Source organism: Lepidochelys kempii, chromosome 4 (genome assembly GCF_965140265.1).
Source record: "Lepidochelys kempii isolate rLepKem1 chromosome 4, rLepKem1.hap2, whole genome shotgun sequence".
Lineage (NCBI taxonomy): Eukaryota > Metazoa > Chordata > Testudines > Cheloniidae > Lepidochelys > Lepidochelys kempii.
This window is the reverse complement of record NC_133259.1, coordinates 52,347,638-52,361,000: the sequence shown is the minus strand read 5'-3', so window position 1 is coordinate 52,361,000 and position 13,363 is coordinate 52,347,638. Positions and strand designations below refer to the sequence as shown.

The 13,363-nt window shown below is 40.9% G+C and overlaps 1 protein-coding gene across 4 annotated transcripts in view; it reads left to right on the top strand.

The window, feature by feature from the left end:
* The window catches only part of INPP4B (inositol polyphosphate-4-phosphatase type II B), a 486,205-nt gene that overhangs the window by 215,538 nt on the left and 257,304 nt on the right, over positions 1–13,363 (top strand). For 3 of the 4 annotated variants that reach the window (XM_073341213.1, XM_073341212.1, XM_073341215.1), the window contains one exon: positions 12,401–12,519. The exons of the other annotated variant lie outside the window; for it this stretch is intronic. In XM_073341213.1, coding sequence (XP_073197314.1) covers positions 12,401–12,519 — 119 coding nt within the window. The remainder of the gene's footprint in view (positions 1–12,400; positions 12,520–13,363) is intronic. 4 annotated transcript variants of the gene reach the window in all.

Below are 13,363 nucleotides of genomic sequence, written 5' to 3'. Positions count from 1 at the left end.
TCAAACTATGTTGTTTATGTGTCACATTAAAGCTCAGTGTCTTTTGGTCTGTGAAAGGTGATTAGTGTCTCTCTCTTTTTGATCAGTTTTAAAATGTCAGCTACAACAATACATGAGATGACAATTTAGAACAATACCCTTTCTGACAGCTTCATTAGTTTTGAGGAGATGAACAGATTGTTGACCTAGAAGGTCCTGAAAGTTCAAGAATATAAACTATTTTAAACAGGGTTATTTCAAAATTACCTTTACACAGTTTTGCTAGAGCTATCAGCAGGGCACCACCAGTATGCCATTTGTCATGCAATAAGTGTTGGTTCTTGCTTAATCCTCTGGCTGGTCTTTGTAGCCAGAGAGTTCTGCCATTTGAGAGGTACTCCCTCAGTTAAAGAGGATAGGGGATATAGCTCATTTCTTAAGGATGTTTGGAATATGGGTCCTGCAGAGTGAATTACTGGTGTTGCACAAAAACTGTTCCAGTAAAGTGAGTGGATCCGCTAGAGCTCTTACCCCACCACTCTTTGATTGCACCTTTCCTAAAACTCTTTATTTTACCTTTCTGGGATCTCTGTAGTTGGTGTTAATGACGCATAGTCTTTCCATTCCCTCTCATAGTCTGATCCCCTCTTTCTCCTAATGAAGAGATTAAACTTTGTTACCTCTTGCAGCTCCTGTGCTATTACATTTCTATTTTTTTTAATATCCAAAATGGCTTAATCTCTAACGGCAGCTCTTACTTCAATCGCTCATTTAGCTGTTGATCCAGAACACCCGTCTCTCTGATAAGTGTTCCAGGTGGGCTCTCTTCTCCTTTAACCATCATCTACATGCAGATTACTCAGCAGTTTCCTATCAAGTGTGTGCTGGTTAGGAAATGTAATTATCAAATGGCTAAAAGTGATTGACCTGGATTGCAGAATTCCATTTTCTCTCTTGATTAAAAGTATATCTTTCTCTAATTTTCTCTGACCTGGAGGTGTTCTCCATTCTACCCTGCTTTAGGCATGTCAAAGAGCTCTTTTAGCAAAGGAGTGAGCTCTGACACAGTGGCAGCACTGATATTTTACTTTCCTCAGACCTTGGTTTCGGCATCTACACTTGGTCCTGTTTTTAGATCTACAACTCATTTATCTTTGATGTTTTCATGGCTCCTAACACAGCTGGTCCCTAATCCTGATTGGGGGCCTGTGGGTGTCACTTCAGTACAAATAATAAATAGATATTAAATAAATAAATAATAATACCCTCTTTGAAAGTAATCTGACCTTTTCTGATTACTTCACACACAAAGGAGAGGAGTGGAGAGGAGGCTAACTGTAATGTTAAAGTTTTCCCCCATTAATTTATCTTGGAAAATCTTTCAAGTATTGTTTGTGGAACTGATCAAAACTGAGTCAGTTGGTTTACCCTTTGTCAAGCTCTGATTCGTGTAAATTAAAGCTTATAAGAAAAGAAACATGAATCTCTTCAGTCAGATTGATCTTAAAGGGTTTTTGGGTATATGCTCGAATGTCAGCATTTGTTATAATAATTTAGTTGGTCCAGTGTTGGTCTGCCTTTTCATTTTTAGATGCTATTTTAATATATTACCAGCATCTCATCAGGGTTTAGCTGATTGCCATATCTGGGGTCAGGAAGGAATTTTCCTTCAGGGCAGATTGGAAGAGGCCCTGGAGATTTTTTGCCTTCATCTGTAGCATAGGGCATGGGTCACTTGCTGGAGGATTCTCTGCTCCTTGAAGTCTTTAAACCACGATTTGAGGACTTCAATAGCTCAGACATAGAATCATAGAATATCAGGGTTGGAAGGAACCCCAGAAGGTCATCTAGTCCAACCCCCTGCTTGAAGCAGGACCAATTCCCAGTTAAATCATCCCAGCCAGGGCTTTGTCAAGCCTGACCTTAAAAACCTCTAAGGAAGGAGATTCTACCACCTCCCTAGGTAACGCATTCCAGTGTTTCACCACCCTCTTAGTGAAAAAGTTTTTCCTAATATCCAATCTAAACCTCCCCCACTGCAACTTGAGACCATTACTCCTCGTTCTGTCATCTGCTACCATTGAGAACAGTCTAGAGCCATCCTCTTTGGAACCCCCTTTCAGGTAGTTGAAAGCAGCTATCAAATCCCCCCTCATTCTTCTCTTCTGCAGGCTAAACAATCCCAGCTCCCTCAGCCTCTCCTCATAACTCATGTGTTCCAGTCCCCTAATCATTTTTGTTGCCCACATAGGTGAGAGGTTTTTCTCAGGAGTGGGTGGGTGAGATTCTGTGGCCTGCGTTGTGCAGGAGGTCAGACTAGATGATCATAATGGTCCCTTCTGATCTTAATATCTATGAATCATCACGTCTTTGTCGCCTCTCTGACACTTGCTACAGTTGCTACATACAGGGTACACAGAGGTCTGTAAGAGTGTACAGCAATCTGCAACGTCATTGCCAAAATATTTATTAGGAAGCTGCTAAAGAGCAATCTTAATTGTGATTAGCTCTTAGGTGCATGACTTCCTCATTGTAGTCACCTTTGTAATACTATTGTTGTAATTTTTAACAACATCTATATTGTAGTAGCACCTTTAGGCCAACCAGGTCTGAGCCCACTGTGTGAGGTGCTGTACAAACATACAGTCCCTATGCTGAAGAGCTCACAATCTAAAAGATATCAAATAGAACATCTCATCTTCCTGAAGAAAGGTGCCTGTGCCTTCCAAAGGAAAATAATTTAATATACTACTTAGGTTATGTATTGTTTATTTCTGGTTGCTTTATTTTGGGAAAGAATTTACTTTCTTTGGCAAACCTAAAATATATGATGATGGTGTGAGTGTGTGATGACACAGACATGGGGACGAGGGAAGAGAAGAACTTCGTATAAACTATTTCTTTCCTTATTAGAGAATTGCTCTCAAGAAATAATTTTCTTTCCATCCAAGAAATTCAGACTAGTGGCTTCCTCAGAACTTCTTTCAACAGTGCTTATCTTGTTATAATTTATTGTGCATTCATAGTGAAGTGAAATACCACCTCCTTAGTTGATTGCTACCAGAATATAAGTGTTTATGCAGAAGAATGATGCTATTGTTCCAAAGTTGGATATTGTGGACAGTGCACCCAGCTTAAAAGTTTCCAGCCTGGAAATCAGTTGGAGCTCTTATTTTAATATACAGTTTATTTCCTCTTTTGGCAGTGGTGGTCAACCTCCTTTCATTTCTTGCTTTCAGACTAAATGATTGTGCCTTTAAGAACCAGTAGAATACTTTATATTTGGAGAACCTAAAATAAATGACCACAGAAGCCTGTGGTATAAAAAGCAATGAAGTAAAAGGTGAAAGTTTACTGTGAGTGACTATCTGCTTTTTCTCTCCTTTTCATTTAACACTAGATCCTGCAATCACTCTGTTTTAAATGTAATGGCAAATCTGTGAACAGCATTCTTGTGAGATTGGGCCTTCATTACAGTAATCCTGTGATGATTGCTGGAGATATATTAAAAAAAAAAGTGAAGGGGCAATGATACCTTAACTTCTGCTTTCTCTTACTCTAGTAGAGTGGTTTTCAACATTTTTTCATTTGTGGACCCCTAAAAAATTTCAAATGAGGGATGTGGACTCCTTTGGAAATCTTAGACATAGTTTGTGGACCCCTAGGGATCTGCAGACGGCATGTTGAAAACAACTGCTATATTATGAGATCACTAAAGCTGGGGCAGTCAATAGGTGGACTGCAGGCCAAATCCAGACTGCCAGATGCTTTTGAATGGATCTTGAAATCTTTTTTTAACTTATTATCATTATTGCTATTTTTTAAAATTATTTTCTCTGAAATCTGGACCTTGGGTGTACCTTAACCAAGAAATTTGGCCCCTGAGGGAAAAAAAAATTACTTCTGCACTAAAGTATCAACATGTGCCAAATCAATTACAACTTTGGAATATCTGTGTGTAAATCCATTTTTAAGTTAATGTATACAGTGATTTCATAAGCCTGTAATCACTTTACATAATCTTTCTCCTCTCCCAGTTGTTCTTCCCAGTGAAATGAATCCCCTCCAGGGCAGAACAGGAGTGTCATTATCAGTGATGCCAGCCACTTTACAGTGTAGGGACAGGAAGTGAAGATAATTAAAAAAATCTAAACCTACCACTTAAGTTCTGCTTTACTATCACTATTTAAGTCATGATCTAGCCCTTTATAGATTTCCTCATGCTGATACACACGTTCTCTTCAGGTGCCCAACAGGAGTGTGGAGGTATTTTCTTTATAAGAATGAAATTATTGTTTTGTTTATTTTATTTTGTATACAGAACATATGGCTCTACTAAAGCGATTAGCATAAACACACACCAGTAGTTTTCTAAGTGGACTGAATTTAGAGCATTTATCTAGTGCGCCATATTCTGTGTTTTACAGTTTGAAGTGACAGCCTTGTTTTGAGCAAAATTATGGCCTAACTTACATCAGCATGTTAGAGAGCATAAGAGGATAAGCGGCACACCTGCAGGTAGGAAGTAGACTTGTGTACACACTGTGCACAGAAGGAATTGCGCATTGTGCTCAGTACTGCAGAGGCTGAACAGCAGGCCAATGACAGAGCCAGATGCAATATGCAAATAGAGGCAGAGATCCATGCCAGAAGGGTCTGGTCATATAAATGACATCTCCTCTCCCAAAAAACAAAACAAAAAGCAGCAGAACATGCAGCATCAGCATGTACTAGATGGTGCAGCACCCCAGTTGTAAACTGCACTGGCTGAACAGCTGGAGCAAGTCACAGTGCATGCAGCATTGCAGCTGGAACACAATGGCCAGAGAGGGGTGCCTCAGTCACTGGACCCCAGATATTCCCTTGCTACTAACACAGCTTAGCACCATAAATAAGCATGGCTTCCAAGATTGAACTGTGTGGCACACTGCTCAACCCAAGATTCCAATGTAGCAGCAGTATCAGGCAACAGTAAGAAGTAGTGTAGCACTTGGCAAGTCACAATACTAAATATGTCTGTGTTAATTCCTCTGAGCTAGGGAAGACCTGCCTCCTCCTCCTTACACATGTGGTGCATACTGCTGAGCTACAATGTAGGCAGGGGCCTCCATGGCTGTTGGTGACAGCTGCAATGTTAGATTATGGTCTTGCCCTTTTATTCATGGTATTTTTTCAGATAGCAGAAATCTAGCATTTGGAAATGGAATAGTTTGTGATCTGATCAAGTTTTAGGCACCCACTATTGCCCATAACAGATGAAAAGACGTTACAAAATATAATTTTCTGAAGTATTGCAAATGCCAACCAAAGTGAGCAGTGAGTGTTCTGGGATAAAAATTTTGTGGTATTGAGAATGGTAATTTGAACTGACTTTGTTCTTTTCCCATGTAAAAGTGTATGGAACAGCAGGCATCACATCTCTCTCACGCTCATTCCCCCCTTCCCTTCACCACAAATTTATAGCATTTCTCCAAAGCAGCCTTTGTTTTCTGGCATATGCTTGCCTGGCTTTAATGTTAGACTCTACAGTGATACTTAACTGTTTCTTAAGATTGTAAGGTTTATATTAGTTCCAAAGTTCTATGAATGATGGTGACTTTCTGATTAACATACCAGCTTACTACTTAAGGTGATCATAGTTTAAAACATTGTTTCTCCACTGCACACATCACAAGGATTGCTCTTAATGTCCCCAAGCCAAACTGATACAACCCCACTTTCTGCTACTTTTTTACATGAACTATAGATGGGGGCCGTGCTCCCACTGCTAACTACAGGCATCACCCTTTAAAATGGTAGCTGTTTTATATACTATGCATTTCTGCTGAACTAGGTTACTGTAGTATCCAGTTGTGACTGGCAGGAAGAAGCCATGTATGTCTGTATTCTCTCTCTCTCACACACACACACACACACACACACACACACGTGTGCGTGCGCACTCTCACACACTTACTTCCTCCCAGAGGGATAGGGGCAGCTGTATGGTGCCTGTTACTCAAAGAGAAAAAAGTGTATCTGATTGGGTGGATGGTCCAGCTGCACAGGGTATGTCTTCACTGTAGAGTTTACCCAGGTCAAGCGAAGCGCAGCTGTGAACATCTACACTGTCAAGTCATACTCATTTAGCTGCGTCCACACTGGCACTGGATTAACCCAGGCTAGGAGTCCCGGTGGCGTATCCCAGGGTTCTTAGTGCTGCACTAAGCTGCGTTGTTCTGTGAATTGTTCTCCCAGAAAACACTGTGAAACATGTCTGTCCTTCCCAGGCCCTGTGCAGAGGGGTACTTAGCCCACCAACACCATAAGTAAAGCACTTCTGGTTCTTCCGATTCCGCACTTCTGTCCATGTCCTCAATTTCAGCTGGTATCAAGGCATTGATCCAGCTCAGGAAAGTGACCTGTTCCAGCTGTTAGCACTGTTAGTGCAATGCCTGTTTCCACAATTGGCAGCAGAGAGAGGGCATGAGACACGGTATAAGGCATTTTGGCAGTCGTTTGTCATCCTCCTTGGTGAGGAGATCATACCAGCCACATGCAGACATGGCAGAGTGGAGACAGCTGACTAGTAGATCTGGAATAAGGCCAAGTGAAGAGTAGTGGGACTACATCATCATGCAGAACTGAGATGACCAGCAATAGCTCCAGAACTGCCTCATGAGGAAGGCCACCTTCATGAAGTGGTATGAGGAGCTTTCCCTGACCCTTCAGTACGAGGACATGCAGATGTGGGAGGATATACAAATCCAGAAACTGGTTGCTATTACCATCTGGAAGCTGGCTACCCCAGACTGCTACCGGATCTTGGCTAACCAGTTTGGTATTGGCAAGCAAACACTTGGTGCTGTGGTGATAGAGGCTTGTGAGGCAATTATTGCTGTGGTTTACCCACAGGTGGTAGACGTGTCTGCTCCTCCCCCAGGGAGATACCAGAAGGGTACTACTTGCTCATTATTCAAGCCTTTGTCCCAGCTGTGGCAGGAGGTTCACGAACACCAACATGGGACGCACTAGCAATTGCATGATGCCAGGTGCTCAGAAGGCTTGGCATTTATCTGTTTGGACAAAAGAGAATTTATTTCCTCCAGACAACACAGATATCAATGAGGTATCTGTACCCGCTGATATTTTAGGAGACCCAGCCTATCTTCTGCTGTCCTGACTCAGAAAGCCCTCCTCTGGTGTGAGAGCATTTAGCCTGCTGAGCAGTTGCCGGATGATGGAGGAGTGTACGTTTGGCCAACTGAAGGCACGATTGTGTTGTATAGCAGCCCATTTGGATGCCAGTGTGGGTAGGCTATGCATTGCACAACATGTGGGAGGAAAAAGGGGAGATCTTTCACTAGGAGCGGGTTGAAGAAAATGTTGGTTTTACAGGCCTGGTACAGGCAGCCCAAAAATGCCCCTCTGATCACTGGGGCCAGGACAGCAAGAGAAGTAAGGAATGCCTTGTGTGCCCACAACCTTGCGTTGTATGGGGGAAATGAAAGGGAAAGTGAGGGTTTATCCGTTTATCTATTGTTATGATGAGACTTTATTAACAGCTTTGGTTTAAATATCCTGCCTCTTTGTTTTCTAAGCACTCACACGCAGAACAATATGTTAGTGCAGTATAGTGAACAGTATAATATTGAGTGATGACAGAGCTCAAGAGTCTAACGCATGGTAATCTAGAAGTATACATGCATCTTGAAAGAGACAATGCGGAATAGTGCTACTGCTTGGAGCACGCCAGCAGAATACCAGAGAATTGATTGACAAAGAAAAGCATTTCTTTTGTTTATTTAGTTTATACTGCATATTGTGGAAGGATAATTTACAGTGTTAGTGGAATAGAAATTGTTAGTCATGGAAACAAAACAACATTTTATGTACTCCCTCTGTATTTTTGTTTCTTTGAAAATGAAGTTTAAATGTTGAAGAATAAAATCAGTGAAATGTGTGTTTGATGGCAGTTTGTACTGTAAACCAGTTTCATATATGGACCACAATATTTTGTAAAATGTATAGACATTTTCAGCCATTCATCACCCCCCTGCCCCCTTCACATCAGTCACTTTGAACATCCCTGGGTATCTTTTACACATAGCGTACATGCATTTTTTCTTGGCTTAATATGTATCAGACCATTTTCTCTGTATATGTCTTAGGTGTTTTTTTTTTTAATTCCTAATCAACCTTCTTCATTAAGCTATCATTGTGCATGGGTGGACTTAGCAGAAATGGGGCCATTGTGGGGATGAATGACTCAGGCTTTTGAACGATGAGTCAATGGTCACATGAATAGATTCATATACTTTTGGCATGCAATTCCAGGCTGCTGCTTCTCAGTTCACTAAGTTTTCCGTCATTTCCAGAATTAAGTATAGGGTAGTGTTGAAAAGTAATCTAAACCTCTGCCTGTGTTTGTGCATGTGTGGCTGGCCTTGGGCATCAAGGATAAGGGGGAACTATGTTGTATGTCCCCTCCCACGTTGTATGTTACACATCTGGTTAAGAATACACTCCTACAGGACATGTCAGGGTTGTTTTATACAAACTATTTTCTATAGAATATTTCAGTTCTATTAAATGGCTGCATTTATGCATACATTTGCATTCTATGCAGTAGAATGTTAGTTTCCTGAACCATACTGTATTTTTGTATATCAAAAGAATGTTAAAGAATCTTGGAGAAAGCAGCCACAAGATATTGGATTTCCCAGGGATAGAGCCAATACAACAATTTTAAGGGCAAGAAAGCAGTGGACATCTGTGGAATTTTCCATATTGTAAACAGGATGAAGTGAGCTTTTCCCAGTCTCTTGTTTTGACTCCACAAAGTTTCACAACATGCCTTCTGAGAGGTGTTTTTTGTTTGTTTGTTTGTTTTTTTAAACCTTTTAACCAGACCATTTGTGTGGGTGATTGGGTGATATGCTAAGGTTCAAAGTGATACATTTGAATGAGATCCCAAGCTTCTAGTATTAGACAAGGCATAGGTTAGTGCCATCAGTGAGATCTTCATGGGATAGCAGATCTCAAGAGAAGTCCTCTATAGAGTTCTTTGGCAATGATCTGGACAGGCGCTCACCTCAGTGGTATGGCCTTAGGATAGCGAATGGTGTAACTGACCACCACTGGGGTGAATTGGTGTCCCCTAAGAGTCCAATAATGTTTATCTCTATGTGCTCAAAGGGCACTAGGGGAATCCCGAAATTTCCTTTTGCTGCCACATGTTGGCATTCTGATCAGGAGGCGCAGAAACTGATTGTCTTGTGAACCCCAAGACAATAAGATTTGGCTTGTGCATGTTACTACGTGTTGTCTCTTTCTAGGTAGTCTGAACAAGACAGAGCATGAGCTATGGCAGGATCTCTGGTTGGATATCTGTTGGTGCTGAGAGCTGGTGGTATACTAGCTTGTCTGCAGTCTGACTCTACCTAACAGAGCAAATGCCTTTGTTTCAAAGTGGGGAAATTGCAAAATTTGGGACTTCCAGGTGATGGACCCATTATAGTTAGCTGTGGATAGACCTCGTTTTCATGTTGTTACTACATCAGATCATAAGATCCTGACGAGTTCTGAGGTGAGGTTTGGTAAAGATGTAACACCATGGCTAGTTTCAGCATTCTTGGGGGATTTCACAAACTGACCTGAAAATAAAACTGCGTACTTTCCTCTCTGACTTTTCTGGGATCAAGAATGGGTGTCGTAAATTTTGAGGGAGACTTGTCAAGGGTAAAATTTTCAACCGTGCCTAAGTGACTTAGGTACTTAAGAGCCCCAAATCCACTAACTTACAATGAGACTTAGGCACTTTTGAAAATGTTACCTCAAATCTTCAATCACTATTTCCCAGCCTTGCTATCATCTGGTTCAGCCCCATCAGTGTTTGAAACCATCCTAACGATGATCCAAGGTACCTTGCTAGCAATCTCAATCCCAACCTTCACTGCTTTGATCAGGATGCTCGTAGAGATAAGACTACATGGACACAAGTGATCTGCACAGGATCTATACCAGGTTGGTGTTTTGGGCACAGCCAGAGTCTAACTCAGACATGAGTTACTTCTGAGACTACCAAATCTTCACTGGGTCTACATAGACTTGATGTTATCCTTTTTTTTTCCCCCTGCCCAACTGGTCAGCTCACAAAAGCCTCTGTCCACTATTCCATACAATCCCACAACTAAAACAGTTAGTCAAATGGATCTCTTTGGTCTCTGTAATCTGACAGTTACTTTTGTAATTGGCCAGTGGAAGGTTCCCTAGTAGGACTCTGAAATCGCTCTGAGTATCTGTCTGTTTTCACCTGTCTCCTCTGATAGCCTAATGGTTTTTTCCCCCATCATTTCTGATGGCTCATCATATTTCCAGAAGACTGGACCCTCCTTTCAGGATTGGTATCTGGGTTGAAGTGACTTGTAAGTTCAAGTCAAAGCATGTTGTTCATTGCCTGGAATGCTTCTGACACAGTGCCAGCTTATGCTGATGACCCAGTCTTGCACATTCCCTGGAAGGATGTACAGGTATTTTCCTAGAACAGTAGACTCCCTGAGCTATTCACAGTCCGGTGTCACAGGATAGACTTGCCCTTTAGGGGTTGGGTGATGGCTTGAGATCAGGACCTTGCGAGGAATAATTGTGACTGGAATTTGCATTGCCAACTTCAGCTACTTCATACTCCTGGGCAGATTTGTTGTTCAGGGCCTTGTAAACTGCTTTACGTCATCCTTCAAGAAGGGTGCAATTCAGGTAGGCTGTGTCTATCTGGCCCACTGGGATGCGATAATCACTCTTTCAAACATAATAAAGTAGGCCTCCAAATCAGATAGGGTGGTGCTGGTAGTTATAGACATGTCAGTGAGTTGGGGATCTTTTAAAGCAGTGGCTCCAGAAATTGCTGCTGAGTAGCTCTTTGGCTCTGTTGCCATTACATCATCCATTTCATGAGGTGGTCTTCATGTAGAGAGGTTGTCCATATTCTTACTTTCAGTACTAAGATGTGGTAGGACCAGTGTTAGAGTGTCTAGCAATAGATTTCACTGGCAATCCAGATTTAAAAAGAAACCTCAATATACTGTCTGGGGCTTACGTTTTATTATTTCCAGGTTCTGATTTAACCATAATACGAAAATGATGAAAGTTTCTGGCTGCTTTCCTTTTATGTTGTCTATAAGGCATTCCAAACACAATAAACTCCAAACACACAGCAGAAAAATACAAACCAAATTAGGTATGTGTTTGTTTCTTCAGAACTCCCCATCTTGCCTCCTTATCAAAGCCAGGTAGCTAGCTTGTTTGCCTGCTCTTTGAGTAACCCAGCTCATCTTTAAGGTGCTGAGCCTGAAGGTCAGAGGCATTTAAATAAGTTCCGAGCTGGCAGTAACTCCCTGAGATCAGCCCGAACCTTTGGTTGGAATTAACTTCTGCCTGGCTTGGCAGGGTTTCTAGGGTACCGCTGTGGGGACTGAAAAATCTATAAATCCCATTACACCCCACATTGTAGGAACTTTTTGTAACTGAAGAGAGCTGGATGGGCTCCATTCAGCTCTGGAGCCAATTCATGTCCCCAATGGCAATGGTGGTTGCTGCAGAGCAGCTCAGCTGTGCTCCTGCTCCTCACCACTGAAGGAAGTGAGAGGCACTGCTTTTGCAGCCCTTTCTGCTCTTTCTATTAGAAGACATGAGAGACTGAGTCTGGAAAGTAAACTCACTCACTTGCATGGCTATGTGAAGCACTAACTGCGTATTTTTCAGCCCAGACTGAAAGCTCATTATTAATTAAAAACTGAATTCCTCCATATTTATCCAGTAAAATGAGTTTTAATAATGATGTGTTATAGCCAGAGTGCAATTAGTCTTCCCATTTATATCTGTCAGTCACTGACAGAACAGTTGATTTTTGTTGTTGCTTTTAAAAATGTAGATTTTTGCCCTGTGATTAATACTAATCAAGAAACTGATAATGTGATGTTAGAACATCTAAACCAGTGTAATCAGTGACAAATTTTAATTGGTTTAGAATTTTCCAGAAACCGTGAAATACCATAAAGTTTGTCAGACAAAAGATGACCAAGTAAGGCTGCCTGAGAGAGATTTCATGGCAAATAAGCTGATTTTTTAACTTTGAAGTTATCCAGTGTCACAGAGTTTGCCTGTGCGTGTGCATGTGTTCGTATAAAAGAGCTGATGAGCCTCTGGCAGGGAAGTCCTGCAGGAGCTGCAGATGTGCTTAGTAGAAATGAAATCTCAGTTCAGCTCTGCAGCATGTGACTTCCTATTTCTGTAAACTATTTCCAAGGGACTTCCTCTGCTAAATCAGCTCAAGTCTTTCAGAGATTTAATCCAGAGCTGTAGTTTAGTCTGCTTTGTCCCATGTCAGAGTTTTCTCTGATTTGTTTTTAGAGATTTTTTTTTTCTCTTGTGCCATTTCCAGCCTGCAAGGATCTAGTGGCTACTGCCCGTGATCGGAAGCTGAATACATTTGTACAGATCTCAGTAGTACATCCAGCAGAACAGACTTTGACAAGATATTCAAGCACTGAAATTGTGGAGGTGAGCTTCCTTTTATTACATTACCATTCATTACTAAATTTCATATTATTTCCTTAGAAAGTAAATGAACAGCTGAAACAAGTTAGTGCATGGTCTTTAGTAGGCAAGCTATGCTGTAGCTATTAGCAAAGCATACCTGAGAATGTTCTGCAGTTCTTGGCATGTAACCAGGATAAACAGTCGGAAATGAACTTGCCTGTTCATGAAAGGTCTATTTTTCTAACAGGAGACATAAAGAATAGTCTGGCTCTTCAGACATAGCTTTAGAATGAGCTAGAGAATATTTACTCTCATTAAGAAACAAAGGTATGTAAAAATAAGCTAAAATATGAGTGCAAACATTTTAATCACAGAAGAAAGTACTACACATTATGTAATGTGTTATCTTTTCATTTTTGTTTTATTCTCCCCTCAATTGGAAACTTGACATTTTTGCAGGTTTTAAAAGTGTGTATTTGTTTTTTGATCGGAAAAGGAGATGTATAGATTTAATAATTTAATTTAATTTACGTTTTGTAGCAAAAGTTGCATGGTTGCTTTGCTAGCCCTTGTATTTTCCCCCTGAAATTTCATTTTCATAAACAGTAAAGTTTTTATTTACTATGATAATTACATAAGTGAAACTATGTAGCATAAACTTAACTTTTCATGTACAAAATATTGGAGAAGGTTATTAAAAGCAGGAAAGTGTTCCCCCAAATACAAATTCAAAATTACTTTAACAGATAAAGTGAGCTGTTTGATAAATCTAAGCCATAGGAACGTTTCATAAGCACTTTGTGTGATCTTCTGATTCCAGCTGACTGCTAATTCAGTTGTCATGATTTGAACCGTCAGCCATCCT